At 36.7% G+C, this 26,176-nt stretch overlaps 1 protein-coding gene across 6 annotated transcripts; it reads right to left on the bottom strand.

Annotated features, from left to right (window-relative positions):
* On the bottom strand, positions 1-25,340 carry PNISR (PNN interacting serine and arginine rich protein). Of its 6 annotated transcripts, XM_054492526.2 has the most exons (13): positions 25,239-25,340; positions 16,427-16,506; positions 14,657-14,775; positions 12,648-12,836; positions 10,848-11,071; positions 9,271-9,442; positions 8,185-8,375; positions 6,106-6,243; positions 4,643-4,742; positions 3,870-3,923; positions 2,580-2,750; positions 584-1,670; positions 1-351 (listed from the first exon to the last, which is right to left on the bottom strand). In XM_054492526.2, exons 3-13 carry the CDS (start codon positions 14,742-14,744, stop codon positions 321-323), a joined length of 2,445 nt encoding a protein of 814 aa, XP_054348501.1. In that variant the 5' UTR covers positions 14,745-14,775; positions 16,427-16,506; positions 25,239-25,340; the 3' UTR covers positions 1-320. The 6 variants fall into 6 exon arrangements, with proteins under 6 accessions (XP_054348501.1, XP_054348507.1, XP_054348505.1 ...); XM_054492532.2 differs by lacking the exon at positions 3,870-3,923 and having other exon boundaries at positions 25,239-25,333; XM_054492530.2 differs by lacking the exon at positions 16,427-16,506 and having other exon boundaries at positions 25,239-25,332.
* Between the last annotated feature and the right edge of the window lie 836 nt (positions 25,341-26,176).

Genomic DNA, 26,176 nt, shown 5'->3' on the forward strand with positions numbered 1-26,176 from the left:
TTTAACAAAAATGAACTAAAGAGCTTTATTGACATCACAGTACATTCAAGAATAATTTTAAGAACATTACAGCTGAAAGAGAATGGCATGTTTATAGTCTTATTATGCACTATATTTTTTGAAAAAAAAAAACGTAATACAAAGAAATCCTATTAAGTAACTTGGAGCAGCATTGGAAAAAGTACACCTATTTACAGATTAAAAAAAAAAAGATTCTGGTTTCACCTACACAGCCACAATGTGCCTCTATAATGAGACAAGCCCTTAAAACTCATGGAATTTTTTTAAACAACATCATGGCATTCTTGCCACATCATTCCTCAGCGTTTACGACGGGGAGGGGTTGTTGATCTGAAAAAAAAGGGAAAAGACAAAATTTAAAAATAAAAATGTATTTTAAACTAAAAATCTGCAATTTTAAATAAATAATATTATATAGGATTTCTAACATTTAAGACTATGATTATTTATCAAGTACCAAACTGAGTTTATTAAAGAGAGAGAGAAAGGACACTTTCAACTTTGAATAAATTCAGTCAAATTTTTTTAAAAATCAGACAAAATACTTTAAAAAGTATACTACCTTGATCGGGACTTAGACTTGTGTTTGCGGCTTGCCTTCTTACCAGACCTTTGAGATTTCTCCATGGATCGCGATCGACTATGTTTAGGCTTCTTAGCCTTCTTTTCTTTGCTACTTCCTGGAGACTCAGAACTGCTCCTTCCACTAGAATCAGAGCCTGAATGTTTTTTACTATCTTTGGTAGTACTTTTCTTACTATCCTGTCTAGAATCATGTCTTATGATTTTAACAGATACAGAACCACTCCTAGAGAATGTTCTTTCACTTTCTCGTTTCCTTTTTAATCTATCATCCTGACTACTGAACTTAAAATCTTTTTCTTCCCTTTTTTGTTTCTCTTTTCTTTTATCCTGTTCACGTTCCCTTTCTTTGTCTTTCTTTTTCCTATCTTTATCTATACTTCGACTCCTCTCCTTTTTCCTCTCTTGTTCTTTAGCCTCACCTTTATGCTTATGACTGTTCCCACTAAGATTTCCACGTTGATCATCAATTTTACGCCTATCTCGACTCCTACTGCGACTGGCACGATTGGTTCGTCTATCCCTTGAGCGACTTCTACTTCTACGTCTCTCTCGGGAAGGACTCCGATTTCGTCGTCTTTCTCTTTCAATGCTATTTCTATTAGATCTCCTCCTATCTCTAATCTTTACCCTAGCCCTATTGCTCTCTATTTTAATTCTGCGAGAGTAGCTTCTACTCCTGCTACGTCTAGCTTTGATTGTTGGAGATCTACTCCTACTGTGTCTCTTTTTCCTTTTAGGAGAAGAAGACCGAGAAGAAGTACGACTACTACCTGAGCTAGAACTGTATGAAGAGCTAGAGACAGTACTACTAGTACTACTAGTTCTGCTATTGCTACTGGAACTACCACTACTAGAACTTCCCGACCTACTCCTTCCTTGTTTTTCTTTTTCTTTATGCTCTTTTTTTGGTTCTAAAACTGATGTGGTTTCATTTGGAGTTCTCTTCTTTTCATTAACCACATCACCGTCTGCTTCTCTTGCTTCTAGTAGTGATAAACTATTTTGCTCTTTATGGATAAATTCATTCATCTCTTTTGTAACCCTTTCTGTTTGCTGCTTTTCTTCTGAAACAGAAAAAGACAAAAACACTAAGAAAATGTGCATGTAAAATTCTCATGCTACCAAATGTCAAGCTACCAGACTGTAATAGAACACCACTTTCAATAGAATTACAATGCAAGCCATATAAGTAATTCAAAATTTTTTAGTAACCACATTAAAAAAGTAAAAAGAAACAGGTAAAATAACCCAATATACCAAAAATATTATCATTTCAACACATAATAAATTAAAAAAAATTGTTTTCTTTTTCAAGTAAAGTTTTTGAAATCTAGCATGTAATTTATATCCACAGCACATGCCTAGCCACATTTCAAGTCTTCTATAGCTTGTAGTTAGTTATGTTACCCCTCCTGGACAGTGTAGCAAAATACAGTATCAAGATGTAGAGGTGCGTGTGAGGCAAGTAGGAAAAGACTTCCCTTTTGTCCAACTAAAGCAAAATTTTAAATGCAAGTAAGTGGTTTATAGGGAAGTCTTAGCTGCTAACTCTTAATTACCTTTCTTAGATTTTTCAAAGAAGAAATTCTAAGTAAATTTTCTCTTTTGTTATTCCTAGTATTAGGTAAAGTATCTTAAGTTAAAAACTTCTAGGTTCTGTATTATCCTTATATATCCTAGCTACAAATTACTTTTCAATAGTCTTACAAATATATTTTTTCCATTTCAAAAGTCATCTTTTTCATTTCAAGACTTTTAACAAGAAATAAAAATACCCTAAATAGCTTGGCTTATAGCCACTGCAATGAATGGCTCCTAAAACCACCAAACAAAAATTGTGACTTTAGTTTCAGTTATATCACATATTATTTATAATATAGCCTTTATTTTATCCTTTGATATTTTTAGGTTGGTTAAAAAATAAAAAGAAATACAAAACTGAACCAAAATTAAGTCTAAAAGGTATACTACACCTTCCATCTGTTTATCATGTAATAGCTGCTGTTCTTTTTCTTTTCTCCAAAAAGCTTCCTGTTTTTGCCGGATTCGATGCCGTAATTCTTCATCATCAGTGTCAGATGACTCAGATCCTCTGTCACTCCTCTCATCTTCACTGTCTCCTGATCCATAACCACCCAGTCCACCTGTGTGCATAAAGCTCAGTCTATCATATGAAAAAAATTATACTATGCACTAAAAACTTTTCAAGGTCTGAGAAGAAAGCTCATTTCTTTTTTCATTGCCTTTTCCCAGAAGAATACGCTTATTCGGGGTGGGGAGAAATATACATTCAAATGCTTAAGGAGTTCACAGAACCTTCAGGCAAAGGTTACTTAATATCTTATTCTTTCTGGACTATTTCATATTTTTCTCACTGTAAAGGAATCATAATGGGTTTGCTGTACTGTCCATACTAACCAACAAAACTACTTAACAGGGCAGTAACAAAGCCACGCTAAAGCTTAATGATGACCCTGAAAGTATTTCTAAAATTAACTTTTATTGTTCAAAGTTTAGAAATCCCTAGAGCTAAGCAATTTTTCCCTAAAAAAATTAGAATCCTATAATCTCCCTGGTACAGAAATATTATGGTGCTGAAAATACTCCCCACCCTGAAATGATCTAAATAACCATAACAAAACCACATGGGCATTTGGTTCTACCCACTACTCTGGGTCCTCACAAAAATTAATTTGAAATGAAGGTGTGGAAAAGGCAAATTCAAGCTTTTACAGCCTTGATAATATACCATGCAAATAGTAAATTATGAACACATCACTACTATTTTACTATGATAAGATAAACCCTTTCCTTTATATTAAAACTTGACTTGCCACAACACAATCTATGTAAGTTATTAAAAGCATTAGTGGATAGGTTCTTCCCTAAGGCATGTATGCAATAATTCTGAAAGTGAGCTTAGATACTATCATGGCTAAATTATGAATTATTAAGTACAAACTATAGGTGTTCATATATAATTATATATATATATAATGCATATATTGGAGCAATAAGGAAATCTTCCAATATAACCTGCCCCAATAAACCATGAATTAACCATCACATTTATAAATTTCTCACTGTGAATGCATTAGTCAAAAAAATAGGCAAACCTTTTTAAGACAGGATGACATAACCCTAAGACCTGGGTTTTTATAAACTGAGTAGGACTAATACAGTTTCAAAACAGAACACGTAGAGAGACAATGTATGTGTGATTTTTCCCTTTAGGCCCTCTCACAAATATGGAAAACACTTACCGAGTCCAGTGAGGGAAGCCAGTGCACTGGACTGTGCCAGCTGTTTTGCAGGAGCTTTGTATCACATCAACAACAGGAACAACATGTTAACACAAATAGCCACGATTTCATAGTCATGAGTCTATGGTATTGTTAAATCTACTACTATTGCTGCTTTTTGGGGAGAGAAGAAACATTAAAAACATAACATTCATTTTAAACCAGTATCATGTCTGGCTTTGAAATTATAACTCTGATGTGAGCTGAAATTGGTTTATAATGAGAAAAAATGTTGACAAGTATATCTGTATGTCTACTTCTGAGATTATGACATGTAACTTAATTTTTGTTTTCAATACATTTTTAAGGTGTTACTAAAAATCTAGGGGTAGGGAATCACTTGCTTCTGTAAGAGATAAGTGGTAAACTAAAAATTGTAGGTTGATAATTCAAAATTCATTAGTCAAAATAAACTGTTATCAGAAGTCACACAACAATGCCATGTTATCTATTGAAAAAATCAGGTGAAATAAACTGAACATCAGGAATTTTCCACAATACATTTTAGAGGACAACAGCATGATTGCTAATTTGTACTCATGTAGGTCAGATAAAACAAAAATATTTGTATAGCTTTAATATGGTGTCTACAAATCTAATCTTTAAGAGTTAAAACATGCAAGAGAATATTCAAATATCTGGTAGAAATCCAACAAGGACAACAAAAAAGGCCAAAATAGTCATCAGAACCAAAATACCCCAGGAAAAGCAAAACCAGAAACACCAAAATATACCTTTCGTTGCTTTGCGGTGTGCATCTTTGGCTACGTAATAAATTTCTTCATCTGTGACATCCAGTAGAATTTCTGTCAGAAGCATTTTTGTCAGCAACATCTAAAAAAGAGCATTTTATACAGTATTTCTAATTATTATAGCTACTAATAGTGTGACATCTTCAAAAATATTAAAATGCAAAGCCATTTTTTTCTTTTTTTTCCAGACAGTCTCACTCTGTTGCCCAGGCTGGATCATACTGGCATGATATTGGCTCACTGCAACCCCTACCTCCTGAGTTCAAGTGATTCTCTTGCCTCAGTCTCCCAAGTGGCTGGAACTACAGGCGTGCACCACCACACCCAGCTAATTTTTGTATTTTCAGTAGAGATGGGGTTTCACCATGTTGGCCAGGCTGGTCTTAAACTCCTGATCTCAAGTGATCTGCCTGCCTTGGCCTCCCAAAGCGCTGGGATTACAGGCGTAAGCCACCGTGCCCAGCCACAAAACCATTTTATAAAATATTTTAAGACATCAGAGCAGCCACTCCAAGGAATAAAGTATCTTGAACATTTTTCTGTGACATCAAAACTTCAACAAAATTCCAGGCTGGGTGCAGTGGCTCACACCTGTAATCCCAGCACTTTGGAAGGCCGAGGTGGGCGGATCACCTGAGGTCAGGTGTTCAAGACCAGCCTAAACAACATGGCAAAACCCTGTCTCTACTGAAAAAATACAAAAATTAGCCAGGCATGGTGGTGGGCACCTGTAATCCCAACTACTCGGGAGGCAGAAGCAGGAGAACTGCTTGAATCCAGGAGGCAGAGGCTGCAGTGAGCCGAGATCCTGCCATTGCACTCCAGCCTGGGCAACAGAGTGAGACTCCATCTCCATAAATAAATAAATAAATAAATAAATAAATAAATAAATAAATAAATATTCCAAAATCATACGGATCAAAGAAAAAAATATTATAAATGTATCTGTATAGTAGAGATACTGAATTCAAAACACTTTTTTCTTTCTTTTTTTTCCGAGACAGGGTCTCACTCTGTCACTCAGGATGGAACACAGTGGCACTACCTCGGCTCACTGCAACCTCTGCTTCCCAGGCTCAAACAATCCTCCCACCACAACTTCCTGAGTTGCTGGGACGGCAGGTGCACCTCACTATGCCCGGCTAATTTTTTGTAGAGACAAAGTCTCACTGTAGTGCCCAGGTTGGTCTTGAACTCCTGGACTCAAGCGATCCTCCTGCCTTGGCCCCCTGAAGTACTAGGATTACCCCAGCCTGAAATCAAAACATTTTAAAAAGTCCCTATTAATAAAAGTTTCTATAATTGTTTTAAGTTAAAAGGAGTATCTCTTCAATTAATAATACTGGTCAGCAGTTCTAGTTTCTATTTTTTCCTCTAATTCTGTCTCCAAAAAAAATTGCAAACAAAATAAATCCGTGTACATAGTAAGAACTTTAACATTCTACCATTTGATACTCTTTCTCCTCTTCAGTCATCTCAGGGTCACTGTGCTCTTCTTGAGGAACTGGGGAAGGACTTCTGGTGACTTTCCCACTACTTGCAGCCTCAACATTTTCAGTGTCTTCTTCTTCCTCATCACTATCCTATAAAAAATAATAGTATGGTAGTCCAAATTCATGTGTATAATGTAAAATCCTTATCTTACATACAGAAAATCTTAAACCCCAAATTAAAAAGTCTATGAAACAGAAATATGAGTGTAACTGCTATCTAAATTACATTTACTACAGATTTCATTTGATAATTTAAAAAGTATAACCTGGGAAAAATGTAAAATTACAAGAAGGCTTAGGAAAATAAATTGTTTTTTCAATTTTCTTTTTCCCTTAGTCAATTTTAACCTTATTTTATAAATACCCAGAAAAACATAATGCCCAGAGACTGATTTAATTACTATCTATTACATATAATGGGCCTGAAATGAGACGCTTATAGAACTTTGGATAAATGGACCATAGACATATTATTCAGTATAACTTTTACAGCTATATATTTAAGCTATTTACCTAAAGTTGCACGACTTAAAATGAAAAATCTCTAATCAGATTTTTCAGGGCCAAGATCTCAGCTGGCCCTGAAACTCAGTAAAACTTGCTTCTTTTTAGCTCATAATAAAAAGATAAAAATGAGGTCTACTTCAGATTAAACAAATGCCAGCAATTTGTCTCCTGTCTTTGTATGGTTTTAGGTTTCAGGATCCAGATAGCATGTGACCCTTTCCTTTGTCAGAGAAGTGTCCCCTAGTCACTTCTAATAATCCCACTAAGTAAAAGACAAGATGACCACCTAAATACTACTGTGGAAAGACTACCTGAACCAGGGGAAAAATATATGTAACACAATCCCACACGCATTTGGAAGGAAAGAGGAAGGATAATTTCCAAACAAATTTTTGATGCTTAAAAAAAATTTGGAACACCACTATTTCATGTAAAGATTTTTTTTTAAAAAGACTGGACAGAGTGGCTAACATCTGTAATCCCAGCACTTTGGGGGGCCAAGGTGGGAGAATCATTTGAAGCCAGGAGCTCAAGAAGCCAGGAGTTCAAGACCAGCCTGGGCAACACGGTGAAATCCCATCTCTACAAAAAATACAAAAATTAGGTGGGAGTTGTGGTGTGCGCCTGTAGCCCTAGCTACTTGGAAGGCTGAGGTGAGAGGATTGCTTGAGTCCAGGAGTTCAAGGCTATGCTGAGCTATGATTGTGCAACTGCACTCCAGCCTGGGCAACAGAGTGAGACCCTGATCCCCCAACTGCCTAAAAAGACAAAAAAAAAAAAAAAAAAAAAAAAAACAAGACTAACTTTTAATAGTGTTTTTCTGTTGTTTCTTATTTTTGTTAATTAACATCTAGAATAAAAACACAGATTTGGCATAGGTCTTTTGGGAAAAATAAAAGTAATTTATGGAATTTAAGCAAAACTAATGCCTGCCAAAATCTAGTTATTCTGCTCTTCTTGAGACTTATTTCTAAAGCAGAAAATGGCCGTGGAAGACAGACCAATTTCCTGAGTTGCATACTGGCCAGTGCTGTGGCTATCATACCTGCTGAATAAAAAAGTTCCTAAACTACTCAAGCCATCTAACTGATGAAGATTTAAAGACTTAAAATGTTGTTATACTTCCAGTGCTCACGTCAAAAACAATCAAAATTATTACATCTTCAGGTATATGTTTAAATGTTCAAAAGAGGGAGATTTTATTTCTCCATTACTATTTTAATGTAGATTTGTTTTATAATCTACCACCAGGGAGTCAACTGTACCACAATGAACGAATACAGATTGTTTATCAAGATCTAGCCAGCTCTCTGGAATGAAATGTTTATAAACTTGTTGTCCCATTTTCTCCTTACTGTATCTTCAGTAACACATACATAAAATCATAATCCTCAATATACTTAGTGAACGTAATCTTAGGAACATCACTCTAATACTTTCCTATAGGCTAAAATATCTATTTCAGTAAAGTTTTCACACAAACAAGATTTTCACATGGAGTTTCATGTTGGGGATTCTACTTACAAATTTACTTCTCTGAGGTAAACGAGGGCCATCCGCTCCTTCAGCATCTTCTGTGGCCTTTTTTTCTTTTTTGGACAATTGTGAACGTTGTTGTTCCATTCTTTCTTTCTCCAATTTCTTCTGCTTTTCACGTTCCATTTTTTCAAGACCTTCGCGAATCCAAGCGGGAAGAGTCCTGCGTTTTACTGCATCTGTTTCACATGGGAAAAATATACACAAGTCAGTTAAGTAAAATATTTCTACAAACTTGTGAGGAAATTTTAAAAATATCCCATTAAATATCATGCTTTTCTTCAATGCCATCACTTTTAATAACAGCAGGGAACACTGCTCTAGTGCTTACAATCCGCCAGGACACAACAAAAGCATGTTAAACCATCATCTAATTTAATCCTTACAAAAGCCCTCAGAGCTCACTACTATTACTCCACTTTTTTCCACAGGTGAGGAAACTGAGATCAAAAAAATTAAGTGATTTGCTAGTAAGTTAGAAAAGCAGTAAAGTTAGAATCTTCCTAAAATGTAAAAAGTAAAGATTTATTAACAAATGCTCCTGTCCATTAAATACTGAACAATTTAGAACTTTCCAGATATAAAGTGGCATAAATATGTATTTGTCACTTGAAATAGGCTGGCTCTACAATGTTATTTAAAAAATTGAAATTTTCTGCCAAAATACTTAGGGGAAGTGAAATAACCAGAGGAAAATTAATCTGACAGCAGTGCATCAGATGAACTAAGAGTGGACAGAGATTGAACAATTAGATTTAAAAGGAGAAGGGCTCATATATCTGTATAATGTACTGAAATGCCTACACTGAAGAAAATACCAACATGCTATGGCTAGCATAAATTTTCACTTCATCACAAAATCTGGAATTTAATGTAAAGGTTTAAAGAAAATTATTTAAACCTTTTTAGACCAGTATCATTTTTGTAATTTTAAGCTTTATGACCATAAAAAATAAAGTGTCAATTCCTAATACATCAGAGATACTCAAACAATTTTAAGAAAACAAGACATCCTTTTTATATGATAAAAAAGTCAAGCCAGTTGTGGTCCACTAAACTAAGTTAAATAGCTACCAATTTGTGGAGGCTCCTGCTTCACAGGAAGTGCAATAGGCGAACGCTGACGATCCCTGAATGATGATGGCCTTTCTCTTCGATTCTGGGGAGGTGCTGGAGGTCCTGGAGGTCCTGGTTGCCAATAAGGAGGATGAAATCCACCTTGCGGTGGACCAAAAGCAGCCCCATGCTGAAAGAGTATTGCAGTTTATTTTTTCTTCAAATTAATACAATATACTCTCTGGGACACACGTGTGTTATGAACTGGGACAGTAGAAATCCATGTGTGCAGCACATCCAAGAATTCCATGGCTCTAATATCCACCGATACTTCTATAGTCCCAAGAACCTAGGCTTACTTTTCTTAAGATTTTCCAGCTATGTAAATGCAAAGAGGCTTCTAAAAGCCAGCTGATAAGCTGCTTTCAAGAAGTATATGAAATTCTTCATTCTGAATCCATTTACAAGCTAATCCTACCAACACTAAGACATCAAATAGATACTAATTTCTCTTTAACTAGACATTTTTGTCAATTTCAACATCCTACTTACAGTGAACAAAAAGTGAACTAAACAACTTAAGCTGTTTCTATAATCTTGCAGATATATTCATTTATCAGCAAAGATAGAAGTTAATGAATCATTAAATATTTTCTGCAATTTTGCTATTTTCAGAGGCTTTTCTAGGCCAGTTGCCAATACAGCTCTTTGTCTTGTTTACATGGGATCTACCACGCAAAAGTAGGGTAAGCAGATGCTTCCTGCCATTATATTTCTTCAAACAACATAAAAACTGTTGTATCTGTATACCAAGTATACAAGTATCTGAATATTTATCAATGAGAGGATTATCATCTCAAGGTGAATACTATATGTCCATTATCAAATCTACCCTAGAATTCATGAAATAATTTTTCTTTCAAAATTTTAAATTATGATAGCAGTTTATAAGTTAATAATTGCAATCAGTTATTTCAAAATGACACCTAGCACTATAATTTAAGGGTAGACCCTGGCAGAGGGAATAAAGTAAATAAAGCCCAACATATGACACTATTCCCCACAGAGTTCTATGTCCCTAGGAATGAATTGGATGCTACAGAGGAAATTATATACAATTCCATTAACATGTCATGTCAGAATGGAAAAAAAATGACACTAGAAAAACAGTCATAATTCTACATAACACAAGGAATTACACTTAGGAAAATGATCTATGTTCATGTTTTTTATTCATGTCTTAACCATAAGCTATATTCAATTACTGTGCATTCTCTAGTCTTTAACATTTAAATATACCATTTTGAAATATAAATTAGAAAACAAAACATCATATAGCTATTGCACTTACACATTTTTAATTTTTTCAAAAATTTTCCCTAATGATCTTTTATACCATTTTCCTAATGAAATAAAAAAATCAGAAAACAAATTCTAATTATTTTAATACTCAAAAATTGATAACTGAGACAGAATGTGCTTATTTATACAAGTCTGAAAAGTGAAACACGTATCTTAGGTATTCTTGATGAGACACTTCCAAAGAATGGATTACGTGCACATCTACAATATTAAAGCAACAAAATATCTTTCACCTGATAGTCAAACTGGTTCACTGGCCCCACTGCAAAATTATCGGGTGGTCCACCAAAGTTGTGATTGTTCTGGTTAAATATATGCCTGTTGTCAGGGGCAAATTCCCCACTGTCCTGACTGTTGCTGTCTTCAGAAGGAGGAACAATGTCCATTGGGCCTGGTGTTGGTGGCATCCATGGCTGATCTGGAGGGGGGTGTGGGGGTTGCTGATGCATTCCCCATTCTATTTAAGATTTAGGCATAAAAACATTCAACAGGGGGTTATAACAAAATCAACACAGAATTTTAAGATCTCAAGAAAGATTTTTCAGTAAACATACAGATTTAAAAAACAACTTATGACTTCTTGGTCAAATTCCTTTTGTCTATCTTAAAAATAAGCGATGAACTAAACTGTCATATATAATTCAAAATGAGCTAACTCCACTCTAATTCATATCCTAACCAAATGCCCGAAGTTATTTTTAACAAATGTAACAAAATCCAAAGCACTATTTTTGTTGAATTTTTATATTTGTTTAGTAACAACACCACAAAAATAATACCTTGAGGTTTTATATAATTTCTTTCTTACACGAACACATTTATCCTCACAACATCCCTGTGAGGTAGGGAGAAATTAGGTATTATTTTTGCCAATTTCGGGAGGGAAAATTGAGGCACACAGAGGTAAATCACTTGCCCAGGGTCACAAAGTAGAGTAAAACTAAGGGGTAGGGATGCCAGGGGGAGTCATTTAAGAACTTAAACTTAGGAACTAAAACATTTTCAAATGTGGGGAAATTTCACTTTCAAGAAAGCTAGAAATGAACCACCTCTCAGTATCAAAGACTAGAATATTTATGTTTTTAAAAGTAATCTAAATTCTCGTTTTTTTTTTGTTTGTTTTAAATGAGGGACTCATTCTGTCACCCAGGCTGGAGTGCAGTGGCATGATCACAGCTCACTGCAGTCTCAATCCCCTAGGCTCAAGCAATCCTCCCACCTCAGCCTCCCAAGTAGCCGGGACTACAGGCATGCGCCTCTATGCCTGGCTAATTTTTAAGGTTTTTTTTTTTTTTTTTTTTTTGTAGAGACAGGGCCTTGCTATGTTGCCCAGGGTGGTCTCGACTGAGGTCTCCATTCTTATAAGGAGAAACAAAAAGTATTAATAGGGAAAGGAGGTTATGACTTCACCATCAGCATACCCAAATGTGAGGCTGATTCCTCCATAGTTTCAAGTGACTATTAAAAAGGAATAACACAAGCCATGGAAGACTGAATTAGCATCAAGAAATCTACATCATACTGTGAAATAAAAAAGTAAAACACACAAAAACTTATGAAAGATCTTCACTATCTGAAAAAAAAAAGGGAAGAAAAAGGTAGGCGGATGGTAGGGGCAGAGTATATTTGACAGACTAATTTGTCACACAGTGACACAATTTTTCTTTAATTAGAGGCTAGACATGTTTTACTCTGCCAGTGCTGCTTCTGAAAAGGCCAGAGGTTGCAATAGAGAGACAAAGAATGCTCTCTTCCCTAGATGCCAAGTGAGGTTTCCAGAGTGTTCCCAGCCCCTGTCAGCCTAGGAATGAAGAACCAAGAAAAGAATCAAACTGAGTGCCACAAAGCTAGCAGAATGAGTACAGAATAATTTTAACCACAAAATGTCAAAGTCAAATCAAATTGAAAACTGCCTATTCTTTAAGAAGCATTAATTTCCAGAAGTCATACAACTAAGCAAATTTAAAAATTTAATAATAATCTTCATTCTGTTTTTTAAAAGTCTTAAAATTGTGAAAACATAAACAACAAACCTGGTTGCCACATTCTGTTGAAGTTTGAATCCCCTTGGAAATTCCCATGATTGTTTGGACCAGATTCCATTGTAGACATATCTTGTCCATTTGGCATCATTCCTGGTGGTTGTTCTACCATGCTTTGCTGTCCTGAAGCTTCTCTTTGGGCAATCCAAGCTTGGGCCAATGCAGCCCAATCAATCTGGCCTAACGTAAATTAACACTGAATTCAGCATTCACAATGTAGGAGCTAAAAGAATAGTGCCTCTATTTAAAACAAGCATCTCAATTATTCCTTAGATCTTAAATATTTCAGACAGAGAGGGTATGAGGGATATTAGAAAATTTTTTTTTGAATGAGATCTTAAATATTAAAGCATGCTGTGTCTGAAAGGGTGCTTAGCAAATAACTCATATTCAGGCTAAAAAATAATATAAACTACTTACACTTTCAGAAAAGAACTCCACAAAAAACACTTTTAACCCATTTCTAATATTAATTCATATAAAATTTATCCCCTGCACGTTAGTTTACTGAATTTTTAAATGTCATCACCTTTACAAAAAAAATCACCACAAAAATAATCAAACGCTATCATTTCTTCCTTCAACATGTCCTATTTATCTTTCCAGGCCTGCATTCGAGCCTATAGGCCTTTGATGAGAGCAGCTACCTAACTCTGTTTTTCCTTATGGTTGCCCTTCTTTAAATAAGGCTCCCTTCTCTAGCCAAAACATGACTAGTGCAATCTGGCTACAACTTCTTAGCCAGTCTTTACTCAAAATTCATTTCCTCACTATCTTGAAGACTCTCCTCCCAAGATACATTTTTTTAATTTCTAAATTTTTACCTATCTATCTATCCATCCATCCATCCATCCATCTATTCACCCATGATCCATCCATCCATCCATGTAGAGTCTGGGTTACGAGCCTGGCTAATTTTTGTATTTTTGGTAGTGATGGGGTTTCATCATGTTGCTCCAGCTGGCCTCAAACTCCTGAGCTCAAGCGATTTGTCCACCTCAGCTTCCCAAAGTGCTAGAATTACAGGCGTGAACCACTGCACCTGGCCTCTCTTTCCAAGCATCTACATTTAACATTTCAAGATCTTTTTAATAATTTTTATTTTGCAAGTCCACCCAAAAATGCATTAAGATCTAATATTAATAAAGTAAACAAAGTAGAATAAGATATGTTTTTCTGCATCTTACTTTAATGAAGATTAAATAGGTATTCTCATACAGTTTGAAACACTGGCATAACCCCTATGGGGTTACACGTGGCAATGTGCACCTGAAATTACCGTGACTTAACAAACCTAGCTCTTTTCATAAGAAAATAATTGGACAAGTGAATAACAATATGTACACAAGATTATGCTAATTGTTTCAAAAAGTGAAAAACTATAAATAATACAACATCCAAACGTGGCTTTGTTAAATTATGGTACAATCCTACAATAGAATGATACATGGCTATTAAAAAAAGAAATAGCATCAGATCAACCCAGTGAGGGCAGAGCAATGTAAGTGGTCTTACGGATGAAACAAAATTGGCCACTAGTTAATAATTGTTAAAGCTAAGTAATAAACAAGGGCTCCCTATACTCTTCTACCTTTGTATGTGTGCCTGAAATAGTCCATAGCAAAAAGAAATTTTAAAATGATATAGCATACCATTCAGTTCAATATGATATACAACTTTAAGAGTCAGAATTCACAGAAGTGTGTTCTTCGTAAGCAACATATTTTAGGCTTTTCTCTTTCTTTAGAAAAACAAGGACTAAATCAGTTTAAAAAATGTAAAATCTTCAAAAAGCTTTCTACATTTTGAGAGTCTTCCAAAGGGAAGTCCATTTCCTGCTATATATGCTATGGCAACGCTATTTATGAGAAGATTAAATTCTGACCATAAAATGATCCAGTACACCAATTTCAATTCCATATCCCTTAATTCCATCATGTGTCTTCTACCCATTTCCACATATCCAACCCCACCCTTTCAAATTCAATTTGTTTCCTTACTTGGATCCTGTTGGTGCTGGAATGACTGCATCCATTGTTGCTGGTTCAAGGGCCACTGCTGCCAAGGCTGTCCTCCTTGATCCCACATCCCTTCTTTTAAAATATACTTGATTTTCTATCTTCAATAAATTAAACAGTTTAAAAATTATAGTGAGTTAATCTTAAAACCTCACATCAGAAATTATTATATGATGATACATTTATTTCATCAGAGGTCTAAAATTCTTCTCAACAGCTTGCCAGAGGCAATTAGAATTTTTAGGGTACCAAACAAGAGGCAGAAAATTTTATGTTAATCCTGGTCTCAGAATTTGGTGGCAAGCATAACACAATGAATTTGGCTCAAAAAAGACTTAAAAAAAACCTCTATTTTTTGTACAATATAAATTTCTGGATATTTAATTATTTTGAAGATTGTAGGAAAAAAGTGATTTCATTTCTCCCCAATCAAGATTCCTTTAAGATAGTAACCAAATAGCTTCAGCTGATGAAGAAAAATTCTTCCTTATAAATAATTACAGCTAAAAAAATGAAGAATGTAGAACAGAATTAGAAAACTATCATATTGCCAAAAGTAATAAAATATTAATTCAGGAAACCTTACAAGAAAAGTTGATGAGAAATCAGAAATTCAAAGGTTGCCAAAATATCACCCCTACAGATTATTAGGTGTCTACTATGCTCCCAGAATCACTAAGAATTCTCATCAAAAATGTTTAACTGAGTCCAACTGGGCTTTTGGATTTTACTTCCAATATAAAGCAATTTTAAAGGATAAAGAAATGAGATAAACTGTATTAAATCCAGAAAGTAAGACAGCCTCCAAGACCTGGTTTCTTAACATATAAATAGCATGGAAAAGATGGGAGGGAAGGTACTTTATGTTAATAACTATTAAATTTAGGAGATGGTATGGGGGGGAATCATCACACTAGCCCAGCTTTTCTGTAAGCTAGTCTGAAAACATTCCTAATAAAAGGTTTAAAAGTCTTACAAGTCTAATATCTTTGCAGTTTATCCAACACTGATACACAACCCTGTTCAAGAATCAGTGACTCACATAACCAGGGCATGGTTTCTTCTTTATTTTTTGTATCCCAAGGCTTAGCTCATAGCAGGCATTTAATAAATGTTTACTAAATGAATCCTAGATTGATCCTTTCCTGTATGCTAAAAACAAGATAAAAGCAAGCCTTTGTATTGCAGGATCACAAAAAGTAGGCAAGTTGGGTAACAAAAAAATAGAGATATTAACTCTAATAGGACAATTGGCGATTACAATTCAGGCTTTAAAAAGTTTCCAACTCCAGTCTTCGCAGCATTCCCAAAATGCCATACAGGTATAATTCTATCTGCGGCAGATACTAATCCCTCAAATGAAGAACACTGTGAATTATGGGAGGTGTATTTCTTTGTTACCTTGATTTACTTATGAGTCAAATGTACCTGTCTTCAAGTTACACTAATGTAATCAATTACAATGACATTATTAGAATATGGCAAAATAGGCACTACATAGCACAAATGAGGCCAACAACTGGTTTGGGTATCAGTTCCAAGTTAAACATATTTTTTTCTAACCTCTCTTCAGTGTTTCCTTCTTCCTCCCTTTTTTGTCCTGTCCAGTTTCCCAAGTACACCTTTAGAGTCCTTTAAGGCTAAATAGGTTATCGGAGCCCTTGAAAAGTAACTTCACTTACAACTTTAATTAAGAGTTAACAAATAAATAGGAAACACCAAGAAGACACACCAACTGCTATTTAAACTGACCTCAGAGGTTCACCTTCTGTTTAAAACTTAGGTTGATTCAGACTACAGCTTCGAAGCATAGCAGCAAGATTATGTATGCCCTAGGGGGAAAAAAAAGTAGATGTCTGCTTATAGATTATCATGATTCGCATAAAAATAAATTCTAGAGATGCAACATAAGTGTGATCATCTCCAAGTTAGTCACTTTTCCTTGCATTAACTTTATAATGGGGAATTATTTTATCATAATAAAATTAAGGAAAAGAGATACACCAGAAATGAAGAGGCAAAGCTTTTTAACATCTTTTTTTCTTTCCAAATATCTCTTATTTACTTGCACAATTCCTTCATAATAAAAAACAATGTCAAACAATTTAGAGATTGAGAAAAAAGGAACAAACATTTGAAATGAAGATCTCATCCACCTGTTATTAACTTAGATGATACAAGGTAATAAAATGTACTAATTTAAATTTTCCTATAGAATTCTATGTTTAGAAATTAACTTTAGCAAGGAGAGAACAGTTTGTTCCTGAAATGGTTTAGTTTCCTTTTTATTCAATCAACAGCTTTTTACAATTGAAAGAAAGACAAATTTATTCATCTTTTTATCTTCAATAAGGTACAAGAAAGCATCTTGCACACAGCAGACACTAAATAATCAGTGTCTAGCTATTACTTTCTGTTTAAAGGCTAATGATGAGGAAGCTGTTAAGTTCTACTTATGAGAACCAAAAAGCCTGCTGTGCTTTCCAACGCTTTAACAGCTTATCAGAGTCCAATGCATAATTTTTCTGTCTTAAGTCGTAAACTCATATAATACAGACATTATCAACAGCTCTATAAAGTGCCTACTGAAACTGAAAATGTGCACTTACTAAAACCATTTAAATGATGAAAATGATGTATAATGACTCCCTACCATCATTCCCAGTCCATAAATTTACTTTTCCAGAAATTACTCTAAATAAAGGTTGTTTTTCTTACTCATGTTTAATGGTTGTCATGAACAACTTTTTTAGTTCCCCTTTTAAGTTTTCTGGTCACCACTTGTCACCTAGACTTCAGAGCACAGGCTCTGGTTCAGGATGCCTACCTATATCCATTCGTTAGTGGTGTGAACATAAGTTATGCTCTAACCCTTGGTTTTCCAATCTGTAAAACAGAAGACCTAAATGTCTATATCCCAAAGGATTATTGTGAGGATTAAATAAGAAACACATAAAAACTAAGCATCAGAAGTTTCAATTCGTGGTGATTAATATCAATACTAGAGCTTTCTCACCATCACTTTTGGTAGCACTCTTCAAGTTAACAACTATTAGGGGGTTTTAAAAAAAAAGGTGATCGGCCGAGCATGGTAGCTCACGTGTGTAATCCCAGCACTTTGGGAGGCCAAGGCAGGTAGATTACCTGAGGTCAGGCATTCAGGATCAGCCTGGCCAACATGGTGAAACCCCGTCTCTACTAAAAAATACAAAAATTAGCCGGGCATGGCGGCGGGCGCCTGTAATCCCAGCTACTTGGGAGGCTGAGACAGGAGAATTGCTTGAATCTGGGAGGTGGAGGTTGCAGTGAGCCGAGATTGTGCCATTGCACTCCAGCCTGGGCGACAAGAGAGAAACACCATCTCAAAAAAAAAAAAAGGTGATCAAGCCAACCCACTTCTGCTCAACTCCATTTTCTTCTCCAGAAGCAATCTAAAACTTACAGAGGTTTCACTTTATCTTTGAAAGAATTCTTTAGTCTAAATTTGTCTTCCTGTTTCATGGGTTGAAACTTTTATTGTTATCATTATTATTTTTTTTTTTTTGAGAGGCAGTCTTGCTCTGTCGCCCAGGCTGGAGTGCAGTGGCGCGATCTGGGCTCATTGCAACCTCTGCCTCCTGGGTTCAAGCGATTCTCCTGCCTCAGCTTCCCGAGTAGCTGGGATTACAGGTGCCCGCCACCACGCCTGGCTAATTTTTGTATTTCAGTAGAGATGGGGTTTCACTATGCAGGTCAAGCTGGTCTCGAACTTCTGACCTCAAATGATCTACCCACCTCGGCCTCCCAAAGTGCTGGGATTATAGGTGTGAACCACCGCACCCAGCTGAAGCTTTTATTAAAAAAAAAAAAAAAAAAAGTTTTCCTATGCACAGAGATTTTAATTTGCATATTTTCAAGAGTTTGATTTGGATCACCTATGATCATTTTTCTGTATGTTTAAAACAGCCACTTCTACTTTTGCTATATTTTTAGAAGCTTTTCTTCCCCAAAGTTTTAATGGAAGCTACTATTCAAGTAATATAACGTTTGGGACACTTAGGCTGAGAAAAATAGAAAAAAGATGTGAAATTGGGAAAAACAGAGCAGAATAAAAAAACAGTAAAGAAGGTGATGGTAAGTTAAGGAAGTTAGAAGTTAGGGGCTATTTATTAAAGCGCTTTAATTAAGTCTGGAGTTGAGAAACTTGATTTAGTTATAGAGGATGACTACTGGATGAGGGCACAGGTGGAACACCAAATGGTTAGTCTTTTTAAAAGACGATTTACCGGCTGGGCACGGTGGCTCACGCCTGTAATCCTAGCACTTTGGGAGGCTGAGGCGGGTGGATTACCTGAGGTCAAGAGTTCAGGACCAGCCTGGCTAACACGGCGAAACCCGTCTCTACTAAAAATACAAAAAAATTAGCCGGACATGGTGGCACGGGCCTGTAGTCCCAGCTACTTGGGAGGCTGAGGCAGGAGAACTGCTTGAACCCGGAAGGTGGAAGTCGCAGTGAGCTGAGATCGTACCACTGCCCTCCAGCCTGGGCGCCAGAGCAAGACTCCGTCTCAAAAAAAAAAGAAAAAAGGCAATTTACCATTACGGCATCTTAACAAAACGTACATGCACATCCCTCTGACCCAGCAATTCCACCGCAGGGTCCTAAACCATGAATATGAATATTCATATCATAATTCAAAAATCGGCAACATATTTTGTAACAGTAAACATCTGGTTTCAGTGACATTAAAGGCAAGTTAAATAAGTTAGAGTGAACCATACAGTTGATTCCTATTCAGCCATTAAAATGAATAAGGTAGACTGCTACATACTGGTACGTATTACCGTACAAACTGCATTAAGCGAAAAAAAAGGGACTACAATCTGTTCCTTTTCTACAAAATTTTAATATAAGTCCAAATTTCATTTTCATGACCAGAGTTACCTGTTTTGGATAAGATTATCAAAATTTACTCTAAATCCTATAAGAAAATGAGATAGAGGACATCTGCCCAATGTCTCACAGTTGAAAAAGTTTGTGTAATGTTTACTGCCTGTACTAGTCATTATGGACTGTGTTCATTAGCTTCATTTGATTCTTTGTATCTTTAAAAATCTGTATTTTTTCTAAAAATACACATTGACAGAATAAAATAATTAAAAGAATACAGAAAGATATAAAGATTAAAAATACCTGATTCCTATTTCCATTTCCCAGAGCTTAGCAGTTTTGAAAAGATTTTGTAATTTAGTAATTTTCTATACATAACTGCATTCTTTTCTTTTTGAGATGGAGTCTCGCTTTGTTGCCCAGGCTGGAGTGCAGTGGCGCGATCTCGGCTCCCTGCAAGCTCTGCCTCCCGGGCTCACACCATTCTCCTGCCTCAGCCTCCCGAGTAGCTGGGACTACAGGCACCTGCTACCACGCCCGGCTAATTTTTTGTATGTTTAGTGGAGACGGGGTTTCACCCTGTTAGCCAGGATGGTCTCAATGTCCTGACCTCATGATCCTCCCGCCTCGGTCTCCCAAAGTGCTGGGATTACAGGCGTGAGCCACCGCGCCCGGCCCATAACTGCATTCTTAAAAAGAAAAGGCCTCAAGTGGCATCATTTTTCATGCATTGGGCAAATGTCCTCTGTCTCATTTTCTTATAGGATTTAGAGTAAATTTTGATAATCTTATCCAAAACAGGTAACTCTGGTCATGAAAACAAAATTTGCACTTACATTAAAATTTTGTAGAAAAGAGATAGATTGTAGTAAAGACTTGTTATAAAACTAGGAAATACTTAAACTTTTATATGTGTTTCAGCACATAGCACAATGCTTGATAAGGAGTTTCATTAACTATTTTTAAATTAAACTATAAGATTACTAGTGATTTTATGGCAAGGATTTAGGAACACTACTCTTTCTTCCTTCATCTTCACCATGGTATCTTCACTACTAACAAATCTAACAAATGCAAAACCTAGAAAACAGAAGGAATACACAGGCACAACACACAGTAATCAATGGATACATATTTTAAATTTCACTATGGTTTAATGAAATAACATAACCTTGTACCATTAAAAATGACATGTACAAGTTGGTTTAAAAATGATTTGGAAAATGTTGATAATTTAAGGATGGGCATTTGCTACCCTCTTCTTTATCACTGTTTGAAAGCTTTCATTTAATAAGTTAAAGATGACATACAATACTTTTTATAGAGGGTCTGCATTAAATTTTCATGATTTTGTCTTGGATCAAACAAGAATCTTCTTTAGGGGAGAGAAAACATTTTATAATAATTTAAATTCCCCATAATGTTTTGTCCATATTAAGTGGTTAAATATTTATAATTCACTGAAATGTTAGCAAGTAAATACATTAATGTTCAACCATGAAAATGACATTCCAATATTGCTACCGTGATTTTACAATATCAAAAATTGATTCCAATTTATTCACTCTTCCTTTAGACTTAATTTTAAAGCTTGTTAGGCTTGAGTTTTCAAGTTTGGAGAAATTTGATTAATGATGGGCAAGGCTGCAAGACTTTCCTAAGAGTATTTCCCTTTATGGGGTAAAGTTAACTGCTATTTCCTTGGAAAACAAATGGGGTCTGGGAAAAACAGAAAGATGAATAACCAAGGTTTGTATCAGATCATCAAAACCACCACACACTGCTGCAAAAACATCAAGTGATAGCTATCACCAGTGTTATGGAATGAATTGTGTCCCCATCCAACAGATACACTGAAGTCCTAACTCCTGATACTTGTGAGTATGTCCTTATTTGTAAATAGGGTCTTTGCAGATGTATTCAAATTACAGTGAGTTCATATTTGATTGGGAGGGCCTTATTAAAAAAGAGACATAGACACTTACAAGGAGAATGTAACATGACCACAGTGGTACAGATTGGAGTAGATGGCTCTATAAGCCAAGGAACATCAAGGATTGACAAGAACTACCAAAAGCTAGGAAGAGACAAGGATCCCCTACAAAGCCATTAGAGAGCATGGCCCTACCAAAACCTCAGTTTTACACTGTTAGCCTTCAGAACTGTGGAAGAATAAATTTCTGTTGTTTGAAATCAGCCAGTTTGTGGTAATTTGCTACAGTATCCCTAGAAAACTAATACAACCAGAAATGGCCATCATCCATTTTATCCTTTTCTTAAATGGATCTATATTAGAACTTCATCGCTTTGAGGTCCTAAAACAACTTGTTTAAATGACAATCATTTATTTATTATTGAGACAATCTCACTCTGTCGCCCAGGCTAGAATGCAGCGGTGTGATCTCGGCTTACGGCAACCTCCACCTCCCAGGTTCAAGCAATTCTCATGCCTTAGCCTCCTGAGTAGCTGGGACTACAGGTGCATGCCACCGCGCCAGGATAATGTTTGTATTTTTAGTAGGGATGGAGTTTCACCATGTTGCCCAGGCTATCCTCGAACTTCTGGCCTCAGTGATCCATCCTCCTCAGCCTCCCAAAGTGCTGGGACTACAGGCATGAGCCATCCTCGGTGGCCAAAATGACAATCATTAATATTTACAAAAGTCACTCAGAGACTGTGACAGAGATGGATGAGAATTAAAATGTGGTATTTTAAAGTCCTTGAGCATCAGCTACAAAATCAAAGAGCTGCAGAAACACATCTATCATTTGATGCATAAGGATGAAATATTTCTCAAATCAACCACAAAGCTGACAAGCCAGAAAATACAACAATCCTCTTCACCCCTGACATTTCAGTCTTACATATGAGTTGATTGACCTCAAAGTCAATAAAGAATTTATTTGTTTAATTCAGATTAGGTGGAAATGGCACTGGTAAAGATTAATCTTGTAATCATTTGAAATGTGGAAAACAGAAATTTTGCTACTTTATGTGACATGCATTTTAGTACATACTGAAATATTTGCAGCTTGTAGCTCAAAAGACTATTTTAAAAGTGGAGGACAAGCATGGTGGCTCATGCCTGTAAACCCAGCACTTTGGCAGGCCAAGGTGGGTGCATCACTTGAGGCCAGGAGTTCGAGACCAGCCTGGCCAATATGGCGAAACCTCCACTCTACTGAAAATACAAAAATTAGCCTGGCATGGTGGCACATGCCTGTAGTCCCAGCTACTTAGCAGGCTTAGGCAGGAGAATCACTTGAATCCGGGAGGCGGGGGTTGCAGTGAGCCAAGATTGTGCCACCACTGCACTCCGGCCTGGGCAACAGAGTGACACTCTGTCTCAAAAAAAAAAAAAAAAAAAAAAATTGGAGAATTGGATAGTTGGTTATAAATACCCCCCCAATAATAATTTAAAAATAAATGTAGAGAGAGAGCCCAAAATGACACCCTAGTAGCAACAAGCACACCTAGGCACGAGAACTTGGTTTTAATATCATTCTTCAATAAAAGGAATCAGGGATCCTTAAAGAAATAGCTGACTCTAGGACTGCAACAGGAAATATAAAAGATGAGTCTGGAGCATGTATACTGCCAGGAAGTAATAAAGTGCTAAAAAAAAAATTGATAGGAACATGTCAAAGGAGAACAGTAGACAACTCAAAGAGCTGCCAATGGCCAAAGCTGGAACAATTTGAGCAACAAAATAAAGAAGTACTGGATTATAATACAAGTTATGTAATAAACATCCACAAGCCCATAAGGATATGATAAAATAAACCAACAAATAAATGTGAGGGAAGACACAAATCTCCCACAGAGAATTCCAAATAAATTATGTAAATATTCCACCCTAACTGAGGAAGAGCACAACTGTCCATTCAGTAAGCGTGGGCTCTGCAAAGTGACTTCCTTCCAAAGAAAACAGTATAAAAAGGGGTGGTGGAAGTAACTTTACAGTGGAGAAATCTAACAAACACTACTCCAGAAGGATGATGAAGGTCAGTAATAATGTGATAAGTCACCTTGATAGTATGTATCCTCGATAGCATGTGTTGAAAAGGGCATCTTACCTCTGTGATCTTCCCCTGACATAGTCCGTAAGGCCATTTTAATCATGAGAAAATCGTCTGGCAAATTCCAATAGCAGGGCACCCTACAATATACCTGACCCTTACTCCTCAAAAATGTCAAGGTCACTGTATTAGTTTAGTATGCTTGCCATAACAAAGTACCAAAGACTGGGTGGCTTAAGCAACAGAAATTTATTTCCTCACTGTTCTGGAGGCGTATAGTCTAAGATCTATGGGGTTGATTTCATTGAGGCCTCTCTCCTTGGCTTGTGGATGGTTGTCTTCTCCCTATGTCTTCACATGGTCATCCCTCTGTGTTCTACTCTCTTCTTATAAGGACAACAGTTATTAATATATTGGGCTAAGGTCCACCCTAGTGACCTCATCTTCTTTAAAGACCCTCTCTCCAAATACAGTCAGGTTCTGGGGTACTGAGGTTAGGACTTCAAGATACGAATTTTAGAGGGGCACAAGTCAGCCCTTAACAGTCATCAAAAACAAGTTAAGCCTGAGAAACTGTCACAGCCAAGAATATACAGCCTAAGAATATACAACAACTAAATGTAATGTGATATCCTAGCTGGCATCCTGGAACAGAAAAAGGACTTTAGGTAAAATGTGAGGAGGTAGGAATAAACTATGGACCTTAGTTAATAATTTATCATTATTGGTTCATTAGTTGCAACAAATGTACCATACTAATATCTATTAATAAGAAGAGAAACTGTGTGTGTAGTGGCGACGTCGTATGTGCTCAACGTAAACAAAAACTGTTCTAAAACATAAAGTCTATTAGTAAGTTAAAAAAAAAAAAAAACCTCTCAAGAACATCTTTAAATAACTGTTTTATTTTCTCTATAAGCCCTTTGCCACTTTACAAAAAAATTCCACAAGTAAAATCTTTAGTAGTCTGGTTTCTGTTGTTTTCGCCCTGCTGCACTCAAATGAGGAATTCTAAGTTTATTTTGTTTTATTTGGGGGCAGGGGGAAGTAAAAAGATGTAACAGATTAATGTTGAATTAAAATCTTAATCTAAAATGTTAATTTAACAACCCACAAACAAATTTGTCTAGTGCTCAATTTGTTCAGATGATACTATCCACCACAGGGTAAAAAACTGAAATATTGGATACTACCTGTTCCTTTAGCGAAGCTTAACACATAATATCCATCATTGGGTAAGAATACACGAAAAACACAAACTAACGACTGCGCCTGCGTAGTCAGAGCCTCAAAGGGTATAAGCTCCAGGTCGGGAGCCCCCGCCTCCTCCGCCCCGCTGAACCCCCTTCCCACAAGGGGGTTCCCACTGCGCACGCGCAGTCTTTAACGGCCGGTCAGGAACCCAACAATTAGTCCCTTCTCGTCCGAGAGGAAACTCTGTGAGAAGATGGGGCCGTGAGCACTCTCTTTAACAAGGACATTTCCTTTTCAGCGAAAGCACCGCTCTGATTTACCAAGTCTGGCGGACCGCACCGCTTTAAAGGAATGAGGTTCCAGCGGCCGCGCCAAGCAGCGTACGCAGCCTATTTTAAGTTATGCTACCTTCGCCACAGAAACCAAGAGGGTTGTAATGGTCCGGCAAGTGCCCACGTGTAACTGTTCTCCATCACTTACCCACTCTAGTTCGGGAACACCCTTGTCGCCGCCGTTCCGGTAATAACCTCTCCAACGCTTTCGATGCTTCTACTTCTTCGGGAACAAGACAAGATGGCGCCCGATTTGTCTCACCCGGAAGTAAAGAATAATAACATCCGTTCGTCATCTGAAGCCATACCATCTCTCATCCAGGTTTGTGAACACGTGATTGTGCGGATTGACATGTTTCGGCGCCATTTTTTTTGTGGGCAAAACTATTTCTACTCTGGTCAACACCGGGCAACTGAACCATTCCTGCACATTACATTTTAATGTAGCTGGCGCCATTCCCGACCCATCTTTATAGTGGCCAAAAAGCCAAAAACGTAAGTGTTCTACACTTAGGGCGCCTTCAAATTTTTTACTTTAGCAACGTGATCTTCCTTTAAGGGGAAGTATGTTCTCTCCTAGAAACACTCCCGCCTTGGAGAAGGGGTTGAGTTCGCAACTCCACTTACAGACTACGGAGGAACCCCAGGGTCAAACCAAACCAAACCAATTCTGGCCAGTTGCTTAGCGCATTTCAAGTTGCTTAGTGCGCTGGAAGCGGCATTTCAGGCAGTCCAACTTCTGGCTCGAACCTTCTCAGAGTATTCCAAGGATGGAATACTCTCACTTGAGCGCTGCTGAGGGTTCCGCTTGAGGGAAACATGAGTTTGTGAAGGTGAGCAGTCTGGGTCGGTAGCGAAAGCAGAGACCTTAGCTGACCCCGCAGCTGTCTTTCTCTTTGTTAACCTCAACACATCGCGCCCCCTTCCGGGAACACTTGCTCTTCTCTCCTTGGCTTAACTAGTCCCCGGTTTTTCATTCTTTATCCGTGACCTTTAGGGAACCGTGGGGGGAAGTCTGGTTGCCGTCTTGCTGCTTTCCTTCAACTACAAGATGGCTTCTCAAAAGGACGCATGCACTGCTATTCC

The sequence above is a fragment of the Pongo pygmaeus genome, chromosome 5 (assembly GCF_028885625.2).
Source record: "Pongo pygmaeus isolate AG05252 chromosome 5, NHGRI_mPonPyg2-v2.0_pri, whole genome shotgun sequence".
Lineage (NCBI taxonomy): Eukaryota > Metazoa > Chordata > Mammalia > Primates > Hominidae > Pongo > Pongo pygmaeus.